At 36.6% G+C, this 16,318-nt stretch overlaps 3 protein-coding genes across 4 annotated transcripts; 2 read left to right on the top strand and 1 right to left on the bottom strand.

Moving 5' to 3' along the window:
- Window positions 1-1,650: 1,650 nt before the first annotated feature.
- On the top strand, window positions 1,651-5,682 carry LOC140880614 (asparagine synthetase [glutamine-hydrolyzing]). The gene is made up of 14 exons (XM_073285203.1): window positions 1,651-1,796; window positions 1,941-2,033; window positions 2,483-2,621; window positions 2,745-2,840; window positions 2,984-3,125; window positions 3,220-3,410; window positions 3,504-3,665; window positions 3,746-3,826; window positions 3,925-4,146; window positions 4,230-4,364; window positions 4,446-4,526; window positions 4,622-4,708; window positions 4,955-5,062; window positions 5,172-5,682. The coding sequence occupies exons 2-14, from the start codon at window positions 1,954-1,956 to the stop codon at window positions 5,415-5,417; spliced, it is 1,770 nt and encodes a 589-aa protein (XP_073141304.1). The 5' UTR covers window positions 1,651-1,796; window positions 1,941-1,953; the 3' UTR covers window positions 5,418-5,682.
- A 1,034-nt stretch (window positions 5,683-6,716) lies between these two features.
- LOC140883004 (acyl-coenzyme A thioesterase 2, chloroplastic) lies at window positions 6,717-9,689 on the top strand. Its single transcript, XM_073289292.1, has 5 exons — window positions 6,717-7,385; window positions 7,658-7,835; window positions 8,325-8,788; window positions 8,934-9,062; window positions 9,266-9,689. Exons 1-5 carry the CDS (start codon window positions 6,999-7,001, stop codon window positions 9,410-9,412), a joined length of 1,305 nt encoding a protein of 434 aa, XP_073145393.1. The 5' UTR covers window positions 6,717-6,998; the 3' UTR covers window positions 9,413-9,689.
- A 424-nt stretch (window positions 9,690-10,113) lies between these two features.
- Window positions 10,114-14,136, bottom strand: LOC140883902 (uncharacterized). 2 transcript variants are annotated; one of them, XM_073290523.1, is made up of 2 exons: window positions 13,658-13,826; window positions 10,114-11,623 (listed from the first exon to the last, which is right to left on the bottom strand). In XM_073290523.1, exons 1-2 carry the CDS (start codon window positions 13,686-13,688, stop codon window positions 10,278-10,280), a joined length of 1,377 nt encoding a protein of 458 aa, XP_073146624.1. In that variant the 5' UTR covers window positions 13,689-13,826; the 3' UTR covers window positions 10,114-10,277. The 2 variants fall into 2 exon arrangements, with proteins under 2 accessions (XP_073146624.1, XP_073146623.1); XM_073290522.1 differs by having other exon boundaries at window positions 10,118-11,664; window positions 13,658-14,136.
- Window positions 14,137-16,318: the final 2,182 nt, after the last annotated feature.

Here is a 16,318-nt window from a genome sequence, read left to right as displayed (position 1 = left end):
AAATATGAAGACTCAAGTAATATAATGTTATTGAAATATAAAGAGAAATACTTTCGATATAGGATAAACCAAATATATTAATGTGGTTCTACTCTAAGACATTGTCTTTGAGAGTACATCCGACTATCCGAGTGGATATATAAATAAGATTTATTCTTTTAGTAGGCCCCATATGAAAAAATAAAAATAAAAATCGGACGTTGGAGAACATACAAATTTCGTATTCCATATGGAATCTAGTTCTGATTAATAGACAACACACACTATACAGTTTAATAAAATTGGGATCAGGATTGGCCTATCCATCTCACTCTTTCAAATTGTTTGACAGTTTCGAAAGTATCTATTGATTTAAAAGTAATTTGCACGAATTTAAACAGGTGTCGAATTATCGGCTAATTTGATCATAATGTTGTATACAAAAACAGTGTTTACGAAATCTAAAAAACCAACGACAAGACTTTACATTATATATATATATATAAACGCTTGAATTTTGCAGAAGATTATCTCGTAAACGCATAAATGATGTGGATTGTCCAAATTTCAACCCGCATCTAAAAACAAGAAGAGATGGTATATATATTCCTTGTGGTAAGGAAATTCCATAGCACTCAAGTGTCCATTTCTTAGATGGTTCACTTTCATACTAAAATTGAACGTCGGTGCGCTAAACATGAAAGATTGTGTAGGATTTTTCACGCGTAAGTACGATTGTATAAATTTTAAGGTTAATTAGATGTTATCGTGATATTATGTAACTCTATTAACTCAAACTTGCGTGGAGTTTACGTTTGACCAAATTATTTCGAGATAGCAAGAACTCAACCATTTTTAAAAAGTTTTCCAACACTATAAACATTCAATTTTGTCGTGCTGAACGTATATCTAAAATTCAAAAAAAAAAAAAAATTAACGTAGTTTGCAGGATATTGCGTTAGTGTGGGGGTTTATCCAATACGCATCGAAAAGTAACGGCCGCGAGTTCTTACGTCATAAAAAAAATAAAAAAAAAATAAAATTCAAAAGATTTTATTAAGTCCATATTGATATCCGAAAACAAAAGGTATAGTACATTATTTTGTGCCAAGTGAATCTATCCAAGATTCCCAAGGAGTCATCCGATCGAGTAAAAAAAAATGGAATGCAAATGATGAAATAAAAAAGGTGACATAAAGAGACGGGGCACTCTATAAAACTCAACTACATCAATTTTCGAGATAGAAAAAGGGAATAATTTCATCGACGATAATAATAATAATAATAATAATAATAATAATAATAATAATAATAATAATAATAATAATAATATCATCCAAAACAATTGGATATTTTAAAAAATGTTACAATAATGAGTTAGGATTTAGCCATTTAGGAACCTCATCCACTCCTCAAAGGATGGCATGTGACCATAAATAATGGTGACAATTTTAATTTAAATGAAACAATCACAATTTTCTTTATTTAAAAAGAGGAAAAAACTTCGTTCAAAAAAAAAAAAAAGGAAAAAACTTATCGCAAGTTGGGTGCCACACGTGAAAATGTCCCATGACAATGTCATTATGTCACTATAGTATATAATATAATAACTAATAAATGAGAACTTGAAATGCATTATTTGAGATAATATTAGATTGGCAAAATTGGCGAGGAAGTGTCGCCGCATGGGAGGTCATTTTCTGGGCTCCCTCTTTATTCTTGGCTATAAATAAGCCATTTCAAGCGGCGCATTCAACACAAGCCAGCACTAAAACAAGACCAGAGACTGATTCAGAGCTTTTTGTTCTCTTTTATGCGTACGTCTCTCGCATATTAGATCACGACTTTTATGTTTCTCTTTGTTCTGTAACTGTTCCATTCTTGGAATTTGCATGCACTCTTGTTTTTTTTTGTTCTTTTCTTGGGTAAGGAAGATATTCATTCTATTTTGAATTTTTCAGCCGGTAAGTAGTGATGTGTGGGATACTAGCAGTTTTGGGTTGTTCCGATGACTGTCAAGCCAAGAGGGTTCGGGTCCTCGAGCTTTCACGCAGGTTATTTCCTCTGATTTTTTTGCTTCGTTTACTTGATTTTTGTATGCATTCTCCTTTTTCCTGGACTGGGTGATGGATATATGGATCTGGGAACGTGAAAAGTTTCGATCTTTGCAACTCGCTCGAGTGAAAATAAATATGGAATTTGGATGGACTGTGGACTAACTTGTTTCAGTCCGAGTTTATTTCATGCATGAAACGTCACTCCTTGTACTCAAGTTGAAAAGTCAGGTCTTGGTGAAAGTCCATCCCTATTGGGCACCAAATCTTGGGTCCATCTCTATGTACGTGTATGTATTTATCGACAAGAGATGTGATGGTTATAATTGGACTGGAATATTTTCAAGATAAACATAAAGATGTAAACTGGAATGAAGTAGGAGACATTTTGTTTGTTTGTCCTGTGGGTGCATAAATTGAGCAGTAGCTGATATCTTGTTGTTGGCTAGATTGAAGCACAGGGGACCTGATTGGAGTGGACTTTATCAGCATGGAGATTGCTATTTGTCTCACCAAAGGCTGGCAATTGTGGATCCGGCTTCTGGCGACCAACCCCTCTTCAATGAAGATGAAAAGATCGTAGTCACGGTAAATTTTTTCTTTTTTCTTTTTTTTTTTTTAAAAAAGAAATCTTGGAAAAAGATTATATATGCAATAGTTTTGGTGGGTTTTTTGTTTTTTGGGTAAAAAAATTTGAAAACTTATATCTAGGTGAATGGAGAAATCTACAACCACGAGGAATTGCGCAAGAACTTGCCTAATCACAAGTTTCGAACTGGAAGTGATTGCGATGTTATTGCCCATCTAGTGAGTATTTCATTTTTTTATCACACAAAAAGCATCCGGAGGCCAAGAAATTTGTGTTTGTTATTTCTTGATGTTGAATCTATTAAAGTCACCAAACAATGAAATGGGTTATCTTTTTTTTTTTATTTTTTTTTAAAAATCAGTACGAAGAGCATGGCGAAAATTTCGTGGATATGCTGGATGGAATGTTCTCATTTGTGTTGCTGGATACTCGTGATAACAGCTTTCTTGCAGCCCGTGATGCCATTGGGATCACTTCCTTGTACATCGGCTGGGGGCTCGATGGTAGTGTTTAATTTCTCAGTAATCTATGACTATGAAATTTTTTATGCCATAAACAATGTTGTTGGGCTATTCTAAGCTCGATTTATCGATGTAGGTTCGGTTTGGATATCGTCGGAGCTGAAAGGATTAAATGATGAATGTGAGCATTTCGAAGTTTTCCCTCCAGGGCACTTGTATTCGAGCAAGATGGGCGGTCTTCGAAGATGGTACAATCCTCAATGGTTCTCCGAGGCCATTCCTTCAACTCCGTATGAGCCTTTAGTCCTGAGGCGTGCTTTCGAAAAAGTGAGATTTTTTTTGAGAATTTATGCAAGGCTGGTTTAGTGAATTGATAATAGATGTTTTGGATTGATTGTTTTTCGTCGAAAAATCGTTCAGGCTGTTGTTAAAAGGCTAATGACTGATGTTCCATTTGGAGTTCTTTTATCGGGAGGACTCGATTCATCCTTGGTTGCTGCCGTTACTGCTCGTCACTTGGAGGGGACGAAAGCTGCGAAGCACTGGGGAGTTCAGCTTCATTCTTTCTGTGTTGGCCTTGAGGTCGTCACCGTCATCTCGAATATTTAGAGTTTAGCAAGCCTCGATGTTGTCGAAATCTAAACGATTTTAGTGTTGTTCAGGGGTCGCCTGATCTGAAAGCTGCTAGAGAAGTTGCTGATTATTTGGGTACCGTTCACCACGAATTTTATTTCACCGTTCAGGTTCGCGTTTTGGAGCCTATGTGCGATTATGTCGTTTGATTTTCGTCTTGATATTGTTCATCTTCTTGAGACAACTGACCTTTTATGCTATGTTACAGGATGGTATCGATGCGATTGAGGATGTGATTTATCATATTGAGACATATGATGTAACTACGATTCGAGCAAGCACTCCCATGTTCCTTATGTCGCGTAAGATCAAATCACTTGGAGTGAAAATGGTCTTATCAGGTGAAGGCGCGGACGAGATCTTCGGTGGATATTTATACTTCCATAAGGCGCCTAACAAGGATGAATTCCATCGCGAAACTTGCCGCAAGGTATATGGAATCCACCGTCTCCCAAGACACTGAAGAAACTTTGATGATGTCAAATTTATTTAAGTTTTTTTCTATAAATTCAGATTAAGGCCCTTCACCAATATGACTGTTTGCGAGCGAATAAGGCAACTTCTGCTTGGGGATTAGAGGCGCGAGTTCCGTTTTTAGATAAGGAATTTGTTAAGGTCGCGATGAGCATCGACCCTGAGTGGAAGATGGTGAGGCCAATATTCTTAGTTCTTCATTTATAAACTTTTGTATAATATCAAACTAATTGCCATTATTTTTCACACTCTCAGATCAAACCAGAGCAAAAACGTATTGAGAAGTGGATTTTAAGGAAGGCCTTCGATGATGAGGAGCGCCCATATCTTCCTAAGGTGTTTAAAATCGATCCTCTCGTGTGCTTGCGTGTAGCTAAATATTCATGATTCGAAAGAGGCTGCTCACGAATTTTTTGTTTGGATTCTTGCAGCATATTCTTTATAGGCAGAAGGAACAATTTAGTGATGGTGTGGGCTATAGCTGGATTGATGGACTCAAAGCTCATGCTGAACACCATGTATGTACCAACAATCACTAAAATGCGGAAACTCGGCTTTTATATTCTCTCATCCCTTGATAAGACTAGTTTTTCTTTTAAAACATAATTGAAGAAGAACTAAATTAGTATTATAACTTTTGTCTACATCCCCATCATGCTTTCTGAGAGTGAAAACTTAAGATTGTTTCTTCTTTTTTCTCGTCGTTGTATCCGGCATTTCTGCAATACAAATTGATATATGGAATCGGTACGTTCTCGTAACAGGTCAATGACAAGATGATGCTCAATGCTGCGCATATCTTTCCCCATAACACTCCAACCACTAAGGAGGCCTACTTCTACAGAACGATATTCGAGAGATTCTTCCCACAGGTATAGTTTGTTTGTTTCAGATGCACGAATGAAGCGAATTTGTGCTAACTTCTTGTCATAGAAAAGGGGGCGGCTAGCATTATACAATCACCATTATTTTCCAATGCAGAACTCGGCCAGCCTCACTGTCCCAGGTGGTGCAAGTGTGGCGTGCAGCACTGCTACGGCTGTGGCGTGGGACGAATCTTGGTCGAAAAACCTTGACCCATCAGGCAGGGCCGCCGTTGGTGTGCATAACTCGCCTTATGAGAAACGTGCAACCGTGGTCGCTAATGGGAAGTTGACGACTAAAGTCACTGAGCCCGCGGCACGAGTGATGGGGACTACTGCACCCGGGCTAACCATTCGGGGCTAGCATGCTGTCGTTGGGAAAGATTAATCAGTTTGAGCTATTAAGTTAGAAATATTATCAGCAGCAGTATCTATTATAATTGCTGCTGGTACTTGGGCCTGTATACTATATATATTAAGTTAAATAAAAGCACTGCTGGTGTTATATATAGTAAATGAATTTAGACACCAGCCTCTGTAGTTTTTTCTATTAATTCGGCACGTCTATTGTTTTCTAGCTCGACTGTATTATTCAAACAGCTCGTTTATCTCAAGAAACTTAGTTGGCATCTGGTTTGTTCGCACAACATTATCCTTTTTTTTTGGTATTCGAAAATGTCGCAGATAAATTTTGTACTCGAATCACGTGTCTATGTTTTTTGCACAATCACAAGAAAATGCAATAAATTGATTGGTAATAACCAAAAATTAGGTTTAACCCAACGAAGGACCCATTAAACTGGCATTAAGTTAGAGAGAATAAGCCCAAAAGGGAACCCAATACTGAAAATCCATGACCCATAATATAAATAAAAAGTATATAAACAAGGGAATGAACTATTTTTTCGGTGCTCTCATTTTTACATACTTTGCTTTTTCAATGCTTTCCTTAATTTATTTGGTTTTAGGTAACGAATTGTGGACTCCCAATGCTTTTAACGTTCTATTCGTGACGCATGTAATGACACATGTAATGATTTATTATCTTATTTTAAGATCCGCAAAAATGACATTTACATATCTAAATTTGACCACGAGCTGTTACAAAAAGTCCATAAATAAGGTAATGACTTTTAAACTTCAAATATCTATCTAATGAAACTAAAATTAGATAAAGCTTAAAAAAGGTCCTAACAATAAACAAGAAGAAAAAGGGATACATTACAATTTTGGTCCAACCTATGCAAAGTTTTTAAAATTCCAATTCCTTTTTAGTAGAATAACTTATTTCAAAACAAACGTTTTATTTGGTTATATTAAATTAATATTTATTAACATAAAAGTGACAAAAAAATATATATATTTATATCATTTTCTATCAAATTGATAACACATATTTTCTAGTTGGGGAGGGAATGTTGCATATTCGACTCTCGAGTAATATGCAAATGAGCAATGCTATATGTACAACCAAATTTGTACAACAATTTTTACATCACAAAAAATTCAATACAAAATTTTAATTTATCAAATCTCACGATATCATATCAAAATTTCACGATATCATATTAAAATCTCACGAGATAATAATAAAATATCACGATATAATTATTATAAATATCATTGTACAAATATTAGTTGTACTTAAACATTATTTTATGCAAATAAACAAAGTAGGACTTCTCGGCTGATCATGCAATAATACTGCTTACCTAGTTTTCTCCAAAGAGGCTCTTACTTCATTCGGGTGAAACCCCCGTCGCTCTCCCTCTTCTGCTTCCAATTTCCCTCTGTTTCTGCTGTTCTCCTCTGGATTCTTACAACCCATTAGATTAGTTTCAGCAAAGATCCTCACTTTATACTGAAATTTCATCAAGAATCAATATTCAAGAATCCTCATCCATTTCTTTGTTCACGTGATATCCCCAGTTCTAATTTCAGTTCAATGGAGTCCAATCCCACTTCCCCAACTCCCATTCCAATCTTTTCCAATTTTACCTCACCATTTGAGTACTCTCCCAAGAAAAGTGAATCCAATTCTTCAACAAGGAAGCCCCTTAGTTTGTGGCCAGGAATGTACCACTCACCTGTTACGAGTACCCTTTGGGAAACAAGGTCCAAGATCTTTGAAAGGCTTCTCGATCCCCCGCTTGATGCACCCCCACAGAGCGAATTGCTGACGAAAAAGCCATCACAGAGCAGAATGACTATTCTGTACAATTTCTCCAGTGATTATACGCTGAGAGAACAATACAGGGATCCTTGGAATGAGGTCAGAATTGGAAAATTGCTCGAAGATCTCGATGCTCTTGCAGGAACCATATCTGTTAAGGTAAAATGCTTTCAAGATAGTTTTTGTTCCCAGTATGCTTATTACACGTTATTTCAATGTTTGCACTCAGCCTTGCATCTGGATGGTGTATACATTTTGTATCACTGGTGAATTTCGATTTGTTTCGGGCTTGTTTCTCAGATTGCAAGTTTTATACCATTATGGTTTGATGTATTTTATTAAAATATACAAATCATTATAGGAATAACCTTGTTTGTAAAATGGTCTTTGTTTTGTCTTGAAATCTTTCATTTCTTCCTTGTATGATATAGCACTGTTCAGATGATGATAGCACCACTAGACCGCTCTATCTGGTGACTGCTTCTGTCGATAAAATGGTACTAAAGAAGCCCATTTTTGTTGACGTTGATCTGAATATATCTGGTGCTGTAATTTGGGTTGGCCGGTCTTCAATTGAGATTCAGCTCGATGTGACTCAGCCAGCTCCTGGTACTTTCCTTTCTAGCCAATGCCCGTTTTGTCTCGAAATTATTCCCTTGATTTTATTATCCTTATGTCTGCCTTACTTGGGACGTGTGGAGCAGTAATCACTGTCCTGTTTTTCGTGTGGTTGTGTATGTTAGTCGACTATCAAAATATTGTGCTTGGGCTGCTTTCCTATGGAAAAGATTCGTCGCATCACTAACACCTAAGTGTAGCTTTTTGGTATTATGACATGTTTGGTCTTGAAATTGATATCAAATTCAAGTTTATGTGGCCATCTATGTGGCACGATAATTAAAATAGGTCGTTTTGGCCCTGATTCTAAATTTTTTTAGTGATATGGTGACCAATACTCGATCTCACAGAATGTCAGATGTCTAGTCCAACCCAAAAGGGAGGATAAAACTAAAATCTCGAAGTTCTGCCCAAGTCAAATTAATTAAGATAGCCTGATGCACATCTTTAACTAAAATAAGTTATCTTTCACTGTGATAGCTGAAGATACAGATTCAGTTGCCTTGACCGCGAATTTCATTTTCGTGGCTCGTGATTACAAGACGGGCAAAGCTGCTCCTGTGAATCGACTAACTCCAGAAACAGAGCAAGAGAAGTTGCTCTATGAGGCCGCAGAAGTAAGAAGCAAACTGAGAAAAAATAAGTTGAATGGTGATAATAAAGTTATTGAAAATGGAGAGGAGAATAAATTCAAAGCATTACTAGCTGAGGGACGCATCTTCTGTGACATGCCAGCCTTGGCAGATAGAGACTGTATTCTTCTCAGAGACACTCGCCTCGAGAACTCTTTAATTTGCCAGCCACAGCAAAGAAACATTCATGGTCGGATCTTTGGAGGGTTTCTGATGCTCCGAGCATTCGAATTAGCTTTTTCAACATCCTATGTGTTTGCTGGAGTGATGCCATCCTTTATGGAAGTTGATCATGTTGATTTTTTGAAACCGGTACGAGTATATAGTTAGATCTATTTTATGCTTTACAGATCATAAAATTTAGTAAACTATTTGAAGAAAAGTAATTTATCGTCTCAAATGCGACTACATTAGTTGTTCAGTGCCTGATCAATTATCATTTTGCTGAACGCCGCAGGTAGACGTCGGGGACTTCTTACGTTTTAAGTCATGTGTATTGTACACAGAATTCCAGGATTCGGATCAGCCCCTAATCCACGTAGAAGTTGTTGCTCATGTTACAAGGCCTGAATTAAGGTCTAGTGAGGTATGCCTTCTACAATAAGTGGAAAACAAATATTTTCCAAGGTTTGATTTCATTTAAGAACAGTTTGTGCATGCATATATGAGGTCCGCTCCTGTACTCCCATACTGGCTTAGATGTACAAAAAAGAGGGGATGGTACCATTCGCGATTTTTGACTCTAATAATATCTAAAAAATGATATGATTTGTACTTTTGATCATATAGGTGTCGAATAGGTTTTACTTCACGTTCACCGTTCGTCCAGAGGCAAAGGCGATGATGAACAATGGTCATAGGGTTCGAAAGGTGGTTCCAGCAACTGAGGAAGAGGCACACAGAATCGCGGAGCGTATGGACGCTGATATGTTGTAGCCGTTTCAACAGATGAACTTCATTGCAGAATTAAGTGCATACGTGCGCCAGGAATTTGATGAAAGGAGGAAATATAATTTTACATTAATCATTTAAAAACAAAGTATGATGAATATCAACCACTCTTGAAAGAATCAAAATCCCGCCTCATTTGGTCTGTGGATAAATCGTTTTTATTTTCGTATGAATGAAAACGAACATAACCTTGATGTATTCTAACATTTGAAAATAATTGCTCGATTTTAGGTAGTGTTTACAACTCAAATTCGTGAAGAAAAAATTCATACACACTTTATTTAGAGATTGTAAACACTATCTTAGTTATGAGATTGAATTGATTAAGATTTCGTTTACTTTCAAGCTCAACTCTGTAATTTGATGTTAATTTTTTTATTGCAGTAAAAACACCTTCATTAAGATGAGGAAATCAAGTCATTGTTACAAAGTTTGACAACCACACTGGTATATCACCAGTTAACCATTCGAAAAACCTAGAAGAGGACTTGTATATTTGATGTGTATAATAAGATAAATATTAACCATTCAACCAATAATAAACCTACGCATGAAACATATAAAACTTCTTTTATCTATCATTTTTTTTAATTATATACGACACCTGCATGTCCTTTCATATGTCGTCCCACTGTCATCATGTCGCCCCACGAGCAAAGCTACAAAGGATTTATGTTTACTATCTTCATAGTTTCAATAACATTTCCATTTCAGAGAAGGCATTGTGCAAATTTCTTATTGATCAACAAGATGTAATAGTTACATGTATAGACTAAAAGGCGAGTTGGAGGTATGTGCAGGCCATATATTTCATCATTTATAAAGAATAGTTGTAATGTACCAATAACTGTTAGAACAACCACCGTGGAGACGAAATGACTGCACTTTGCCTTGGCCTGTTTTGTTGCTCCAAATTGTTCCGCTTCTTCATTATTGAAGAAACAGTGGGGCTAAAGTAGTCGTTGCTCCTCTGAGAAGTTGTCCCTTGAGAGTAAACATTCCTTCCTTGCATAAAGCTCCTGTGCTTTTCCAGCGTTGCCCCACGTGCAACTAAATTTTTTGGCATTGGCCCCCATCGGTTGTAGTTGACACAACTTTGGCTCCTCCCTACTTGATAAAACATTCCCTCTCTAGGACTGGTATAGTTACGGCTTTCAGCTGTTTCGGCAGAGTACATGGTCGTTTCTCCCTCGCTGCTGTATTCATGTGGTGCTTCTGGTATCTCAATGGGTGAAGAACTTGATTGGATGTCACTATGAGCAGCCCCGTTGACTGACCCTGTTGATTCAGCATCCACCATGGGGCTGGGAGGTCCTACATCACAAAGCCGTTGTCCTTCTGGAGGTAGCTGTGATAAGTTTTTGGCATAATTTTGATCACAGTTGGCCGGTACTTTTCTTGATGGTTGAGGTGACAGCAAAGCTTTAGCAGTTCTAGGTGGAAAATTGATGTCCAAAAGCTGGATCTGAGTGACATCCTTCTTCTTCACTGGGAATGAGGTTAACATTGGGGAATCGTAAATATCCGGAGTTGGAATCCCCTGGACATGAGTTGCAGCTAGTGGGTCACCAGTCAAAGTCCCATTTTCAAATATGTTGACAACAGCAGAACTTGATCCAGGTTGCTCCATAGGTTTAGATATCATGTTTGAGGATGTTGGTGTCCCCATGTTTTCACCTTCGGTTGCCTTAAAAACTCGTCGCATTGTGAATGATGCACAAGAATTCTCACTTTTCTGACCAGTAGACATCAACCGTATCAAAGGTAACTTGGGTTTGTTAAGTTCATCAAGGTTGCCTTCCCAGTGCTGGTTTAACCAATCACAGATAATTGGGATAGGGATACCAAATTGCATGGGCACGTCTTTCTTCCATGATGAAGTTGAAGATGTTGAAGTAGAAGAGGATTTAGTGTTTGGTGATGTTGCAAGCTTCATAGGATCACAAACCATGAAAGCGAGATTGCCATGAATATCAAAACCAGCAGAGCCTGCGCTCCAAGTCACTCCATCGGTTGACAGCTTTATCAGATTGTCTGTAGCTATAACTACCTTTCCTTCACCCACAGCCAACTCCTGTTTCTCCGTATATCCTAAAAGATAAACCATACTTCCAAGTTCCAAATTTGGCTTTGAACAGGTTTTCAAGTAGTGAGGTTGAGCTGGTGCATTTGACTCTCCATCTAGGGCATCAAGCCCTACAATAGTCAGATCAAGAACAGAGCTCGTAATAAAGAATCTGGAAAAATAAAAAAAAAAAATTAGACATGCATCAGTTACCAGAAAATGCATTTGTGCTCCTAAAAAAAAAAATTCCAATCACAAGTTGAGAAACCAGGGGGTTTCACTTTTCACTTCTGTGTGAGTAGCCTCTAGCAGATCATAATTTATATCACAGGAATTTATTTAAGGGAAAAATAATCCAAGGAGTTGTTCCTCGACTTATAGTTTCAAGAATCAATTAAAACCAAGGCCTGAGACATTTCAAATACACTGAATCTGACGTAACCTTTGGACCCAAAAAAAAGTGAGTAAAATATGGTGTTTACAGGTGGACAGGCTATTTCAGAGTATAAAAGGGACCATGTGATCTTTTTTCCCAGTTCCAAGAGGGGAAAAGTGAAGCTAGTGAGTTGGCTTAAAACTAGAGGCCATTCTTAGACATGAAAGTCCCAGGATACACCTTCCCACCACAACTTATCACTAATCATCGAAAATACTTCACCGACTGTTACATTCAATAATATTTGATGTTTGGTAGTGATAAAATGAAAAGGCTATTACATGATTCTTATTTTTCCATATGTTAACATGGTTTCTGTAGAAGACAACCTTAGATGCAAAGGTAACGGATTCAATGACTAATGCTGGTAATTTTTTTCCTATTGTTTTCATCTAGTACTGATTTTTTTGGATGCTAAAACACAAGGATCTGGGTGGCTTGTAACTTTCTACTTTTTGAGACAGACAATTGTGAAATAAAAAGGTATTAATAATAAGAGATGCGACTATGTTTGCCAGGCGCAAAATAGAAATTCCAGCAACTATTTCAGTTTGGGTTGTACTTCTAAATCTAAGTAGTTAATGATTTTCAATGCATATCATTGATGAAGCTTCGTATCTTTCTCAAACACCAACAAAGAAAAATATGTTGTGGTGGTGACATAATAAGACAACCATAACCAGCAAGAAATGACCGCAGACTAGACAACCACCTTCCCTTGTGAAATTCGCTTGATTCTGAAGGATGGGGGATCCAATAGTGGACAACTCTCTGGTTGATAGAATTCAAAACCCGTTCAAGTTTCAACCTAACCGAGAGAAAAATTGTTCTTTCTCCACAGGAAAAAATTGTGCATCATTTGGAATACAAGTCTTAGTTAGACTGGTCATACGGACTCATACCTCAAGATTCAGGGTGGGATGAATAAGAGACCATGGGTTATGGCAGCTATAACAAGCCTAAAACATATGGTGAGAGACATAGCACAGCCATCTATTTTTATGGGTCTAGGCCCCCAATTTCCTGAGCCACATTAGAATTTAGGTTCCAACTAACTTGAAAAGCCAGATCAGAGACAGGGGGAAGCTTTTCCAGCACCTATCTCCTCGTTTGTATGACTTGTACCCACATGCATTTGTTATCACAATCATCCATTTAATCAAACATTGTACATAATGTCACCGTGGAACTGAGTAGTTCAAGAGTCTATTTCAGGTATTTTTGGTATTTTAAGCTGGAAAAGGAAGATTATTCATGAAAATTGACGTGTTTGGCACACCTGTATCATACAATCACGAATTAATCCACATTCAATGACAATGTTAGCAGGCTACGAGATATCATAATTACAAAGAACTGAATATCAGTTAACTCGACAATTAACTGATGAAACGTTCTTCCCATATAAAACTGAAACTTTTTAGTCAATAATAACTGTTGAATTAGCCAGGACCCAGGATAACAATTTAAAGCAACAATCTTTATTCAAAAAAACTAAAAGCCAAATCCTACCAGATCCAAAATCAACTCCAGGCTCCCAACAATTGACACAATAAAATGACTTCATTTATCCATCAAAATTTAGCGACCCTTGAAACTTCCCTAGATTTCATCAATCATCTCTCAGCAAGCATCAAACAACACAAATCCCTCACCAGCCACACATGGAGCACATGCATCCATCTCTAGCTACTCAAAAGAAGGAACGTAAACGACATCCAAAACTGACCTATGAGGAAAAAGGCTAGCGGCAAGTCCATTCTGGAGCCTAATGTCGGCGGTCTCCGCGGCGGCGACGGAGGGAATATTAGCGTGGGTGGTGAGCAGCAGATTCCGGTGGATCAAGAATCCGGTGCCTCCGTCGTGTATTCTAGCCATGGCCATTGCCTTGCCGGAGAAAATAGCGGCCTTCATTCTCTCCGACTTGCCACCTCCGCTGCAGAAACACCAAGACTCCCCCAAAACCCTCATTCTATCTTCTTCTATCCCGAGAATGGCTGCAGACTTAGGAGATTGAACAGGCGAAAACTGTTAGATCCAAAATGTAGAGCTCCGACTGCAAGCGCATTTCTTCTTCCTTCTTCACTTCACTTTTCTCTCACCTTGAATATGTACTTAGCTGTGAGCCATAGCTTAACTATATAATAGCTGGGAAAGACCAGATCTTTATCATTCAAATAAATTAAATTAAAATACTTTTAAAAAATATTAAAAATAAAATAAAAAAACATATATAATCAAAAATAAATAGATAAAAAGCATATAATAATAATATTCGGAGTGAGTGATCTTCCACCAATCCATATTGGGGTTGCAAACTAATTTATATGGAACGTTTTTGGCATCCACAGATTTTCTTCAGTAATTTCAATGCCGGAAAAAAAATAAAGATTGAATCTTTATTTTAATAATCGTGTAGCCGCTAACTTTTTTAGTTCATATGCAATAAGTTCGTCCCGTAAAATGTTGACGGAGAATCCAACTTATATTCTAATCAACTTAGACAACACTCGGGATCAATATTATCTAAACACCTCGTGTCATTTTAATCTATAATGAACATTAGATTCAAGTTATTAAATAAATTGTGCAATTTTAAAGGAAAATTGGACAAATGAATGTGAAAGTGAGAATGGGCATGGCAGCATGTTCTATGTATCGAAGATTAAGATTATAAATGATAGGAATTAGGAACAAGCTGGACCAGGCGATCATGTGATTGTAATATTAAGTCCTCCTTTTTGTGCATCCACCATGTGATATAACAATATGACATGTTTCATTACACTTTTTTGTTTGATAATTGTTTATTATTTTATTACTTATATGTATACTTCAAAATTAGACGCACCGATTTTCAAGTAAAGTAGATTCAATATGCATACGGGTGGGTACGGTATACCGTACCGAATTACGGTATCGTATATCTTATCGTACCGTATCATATCGGTATGAAGAATTTCATTTCGGTATAACGACAATTCGGTATACCGAATTTTCGGTATGAAAAATTTTTATATCGGATACCGTACCGAAAATAAAAAAAATTCGGTATACCGAAAAAAATCGGTATTTTTTCGGTATACAGTGAAAATTTTTTTAAAAAATAAAATATTTCGGTATATTCGGTATACCAAAAAAAAATTTATATACCGATACCGATATCGAAATTTTCGGTATACCGATTTTTTGATATATTCGGTAAATTTTTTGGTACGATATGACGGTATTTCGGCATTTCGATATTTTTATCCAGCACTAAATATGCACCCCTCATCGAGAAAAAATAAATAAATTTTTTTTCACGTGGATTAATATGGCCAAAAATAATCATTAGATCTACCATTTCAATACATTTTTCTTTAGGAATGACAATGAACGTGTTTATCCTTTTTTTTTTTTAATGGGTTGATCCCAAATGAAACCCCATTTTATATGAGTCAAATGTGCATTGACTGTTAAATCTAGGAATGTGCACGAGCGGCAGAGACCTGAAGAAAGGAGCAACATGACCACCCCCAGAGCATACCCCACAATATTTCAACAGAAAATATGCTCCACACGAGGATCGAACCCGCAATGCTGAGGAATTTTTTTCCACGTTACTTTAGGCCTTACTAACTCGCTTATGCTCCTGTGGGCAACGCGTTTATCCTGATTGAGCTTCCGGTGGTTTTTTTTTGCCAAAGCGAGGTTTGGGTCCAATTTTTTTTTTTCTTCGATGGATAGGTTAATAGTTAGGTCAAATCTATTCTATGGTTTCTTACTGAACATTGATAGGTGGATATGAAAAAATATATTTCCGATATATGTATTGTGAGATCTGGAAAATAAGATTAAAAAAAGGGCAACTTGAAAATAGGTACCCAAACCAAACAAAAGTTTGAGTTTAGTACCTAGAGTTGCATTTTCCAAAAATGCCCTTGTCGTTATTTTAATCATTTTTATTTCTTGAATTATCAAATGTGGAATCAGATTCAAAATCTGATTCACTTGATTCATCAAGATAATAAATATTTTCATCGTCGGATGAAAATTCAATTGTTTCTAATGGATAGAATCCAATAGTATATACTTCTTCAAGAAGTTTAACTTTATTTTTCTTTTCGTTTCGTTTTGGACATTCATTCGCATAATGTCTTTCTTCGTTGCACAACCAACATGTGCAATTCTTTCCTTTACCCTTTGGGCAAGGTAGTTTTTTGTTATCAAATTTTTTATAAAATTTTCTTTTATAAGGTTTTCTGAAGAAATTCCTTTTAATTTTTTTTTATAGGGAATAAATTTTCTATTAAAAGATTTATAAGGTTTATTAAATTTATTCTGTTTCTGTTGTTTTAAATGTTTGTGTGACATGTTTGTTTTGCAACCGTATTCATTTACTGTGAAT

Source organism: Henckelia pumila, chromosome 2 (assembly GCF_033568475.1).
Source record: "Henckelia pumila isolate YLH828 chromosome 2, ASM3356847v2, whole genome shotgun sequence".
Lineage (NCBI taxonomy): Eukaryota > Viridiplantae > Streptophyta > Magnoliopsida > Lamiales > Gesneriaceae > Henckelia > Henckelia pumila.
Note: the sequence above shows the minus strand (reverse complement) of the source record. Positions and strands in the feature narration are given on the sequence as shown.

What these genes read in the sequence shown, in the direction of transcription:
- LOC140880614 (XM_073285203.1), top strand. Translation starts at nt 1,954, where the DNA reads ATGTGTGGGATACTAGCAGTTTTGGGTTGTTCCGATGACTGTCAAGCC. An exon ending in TGAGGCGTGCTTTCGAAAAA is followed by an intron (nt 3,411 to 3,503) that starts GTGAGATTTTTT and finishes AAAATCGTTCAG; the next exon opens with GCTGTTGTTAAAAGGCTAAT. An exon ending in CTTTCTGTGTTGGCCTTGAG is followed by an intron (nt 3,666 to 3,745) that starts GTCGTCACCGTC and finishes AGTGTTGTTCAG; the next exon opens with GGGTCGCCTGATCTGAAAGC.
- LOC140883004 (XM_073289292.1), top strand. Translation starts at nt 6,999, where the DNA reads ATGGAGTCCAATCCCACTTCCCCAACTCCCATTCCAATCTTTTCCAAT. An exon ending in ATGTTGATTTTTTGAAACCG is followed by an intron (nt 8,789 to 8,933) that starts GTACGAGTATAT and finishes TGAACGCCGCAG; the next exon opens with GTAGACGTCGGGGACTTCTT. An exon ending in CTGAATTAAGGTCTAGTGAG is followed by an intron (nt 9,063 to 9,265) that starts GTATGCCTTCTA and finishes TTGATCATATAG; the next exon opens with GTGTCGAATAGGTTTTACTT.
- LOC140883902 (XM_073290522.1), bottom strand. Translation starts at nt 13,899, where the DNA reads ATGAGGGTTTTGGGGGAGTCTTGGTGTTTCTGCAGCGGAGGTGGCAAG. An exon ending in GCTAGCCTTTTTCCTCATAG is followed by an intron (nt 11,665 to 13,657) that starts GTCAGTTTTGGA and finishes TTATTTTTCCAG; the next exon opens with ATTCTTTATTACGAGCTCTG.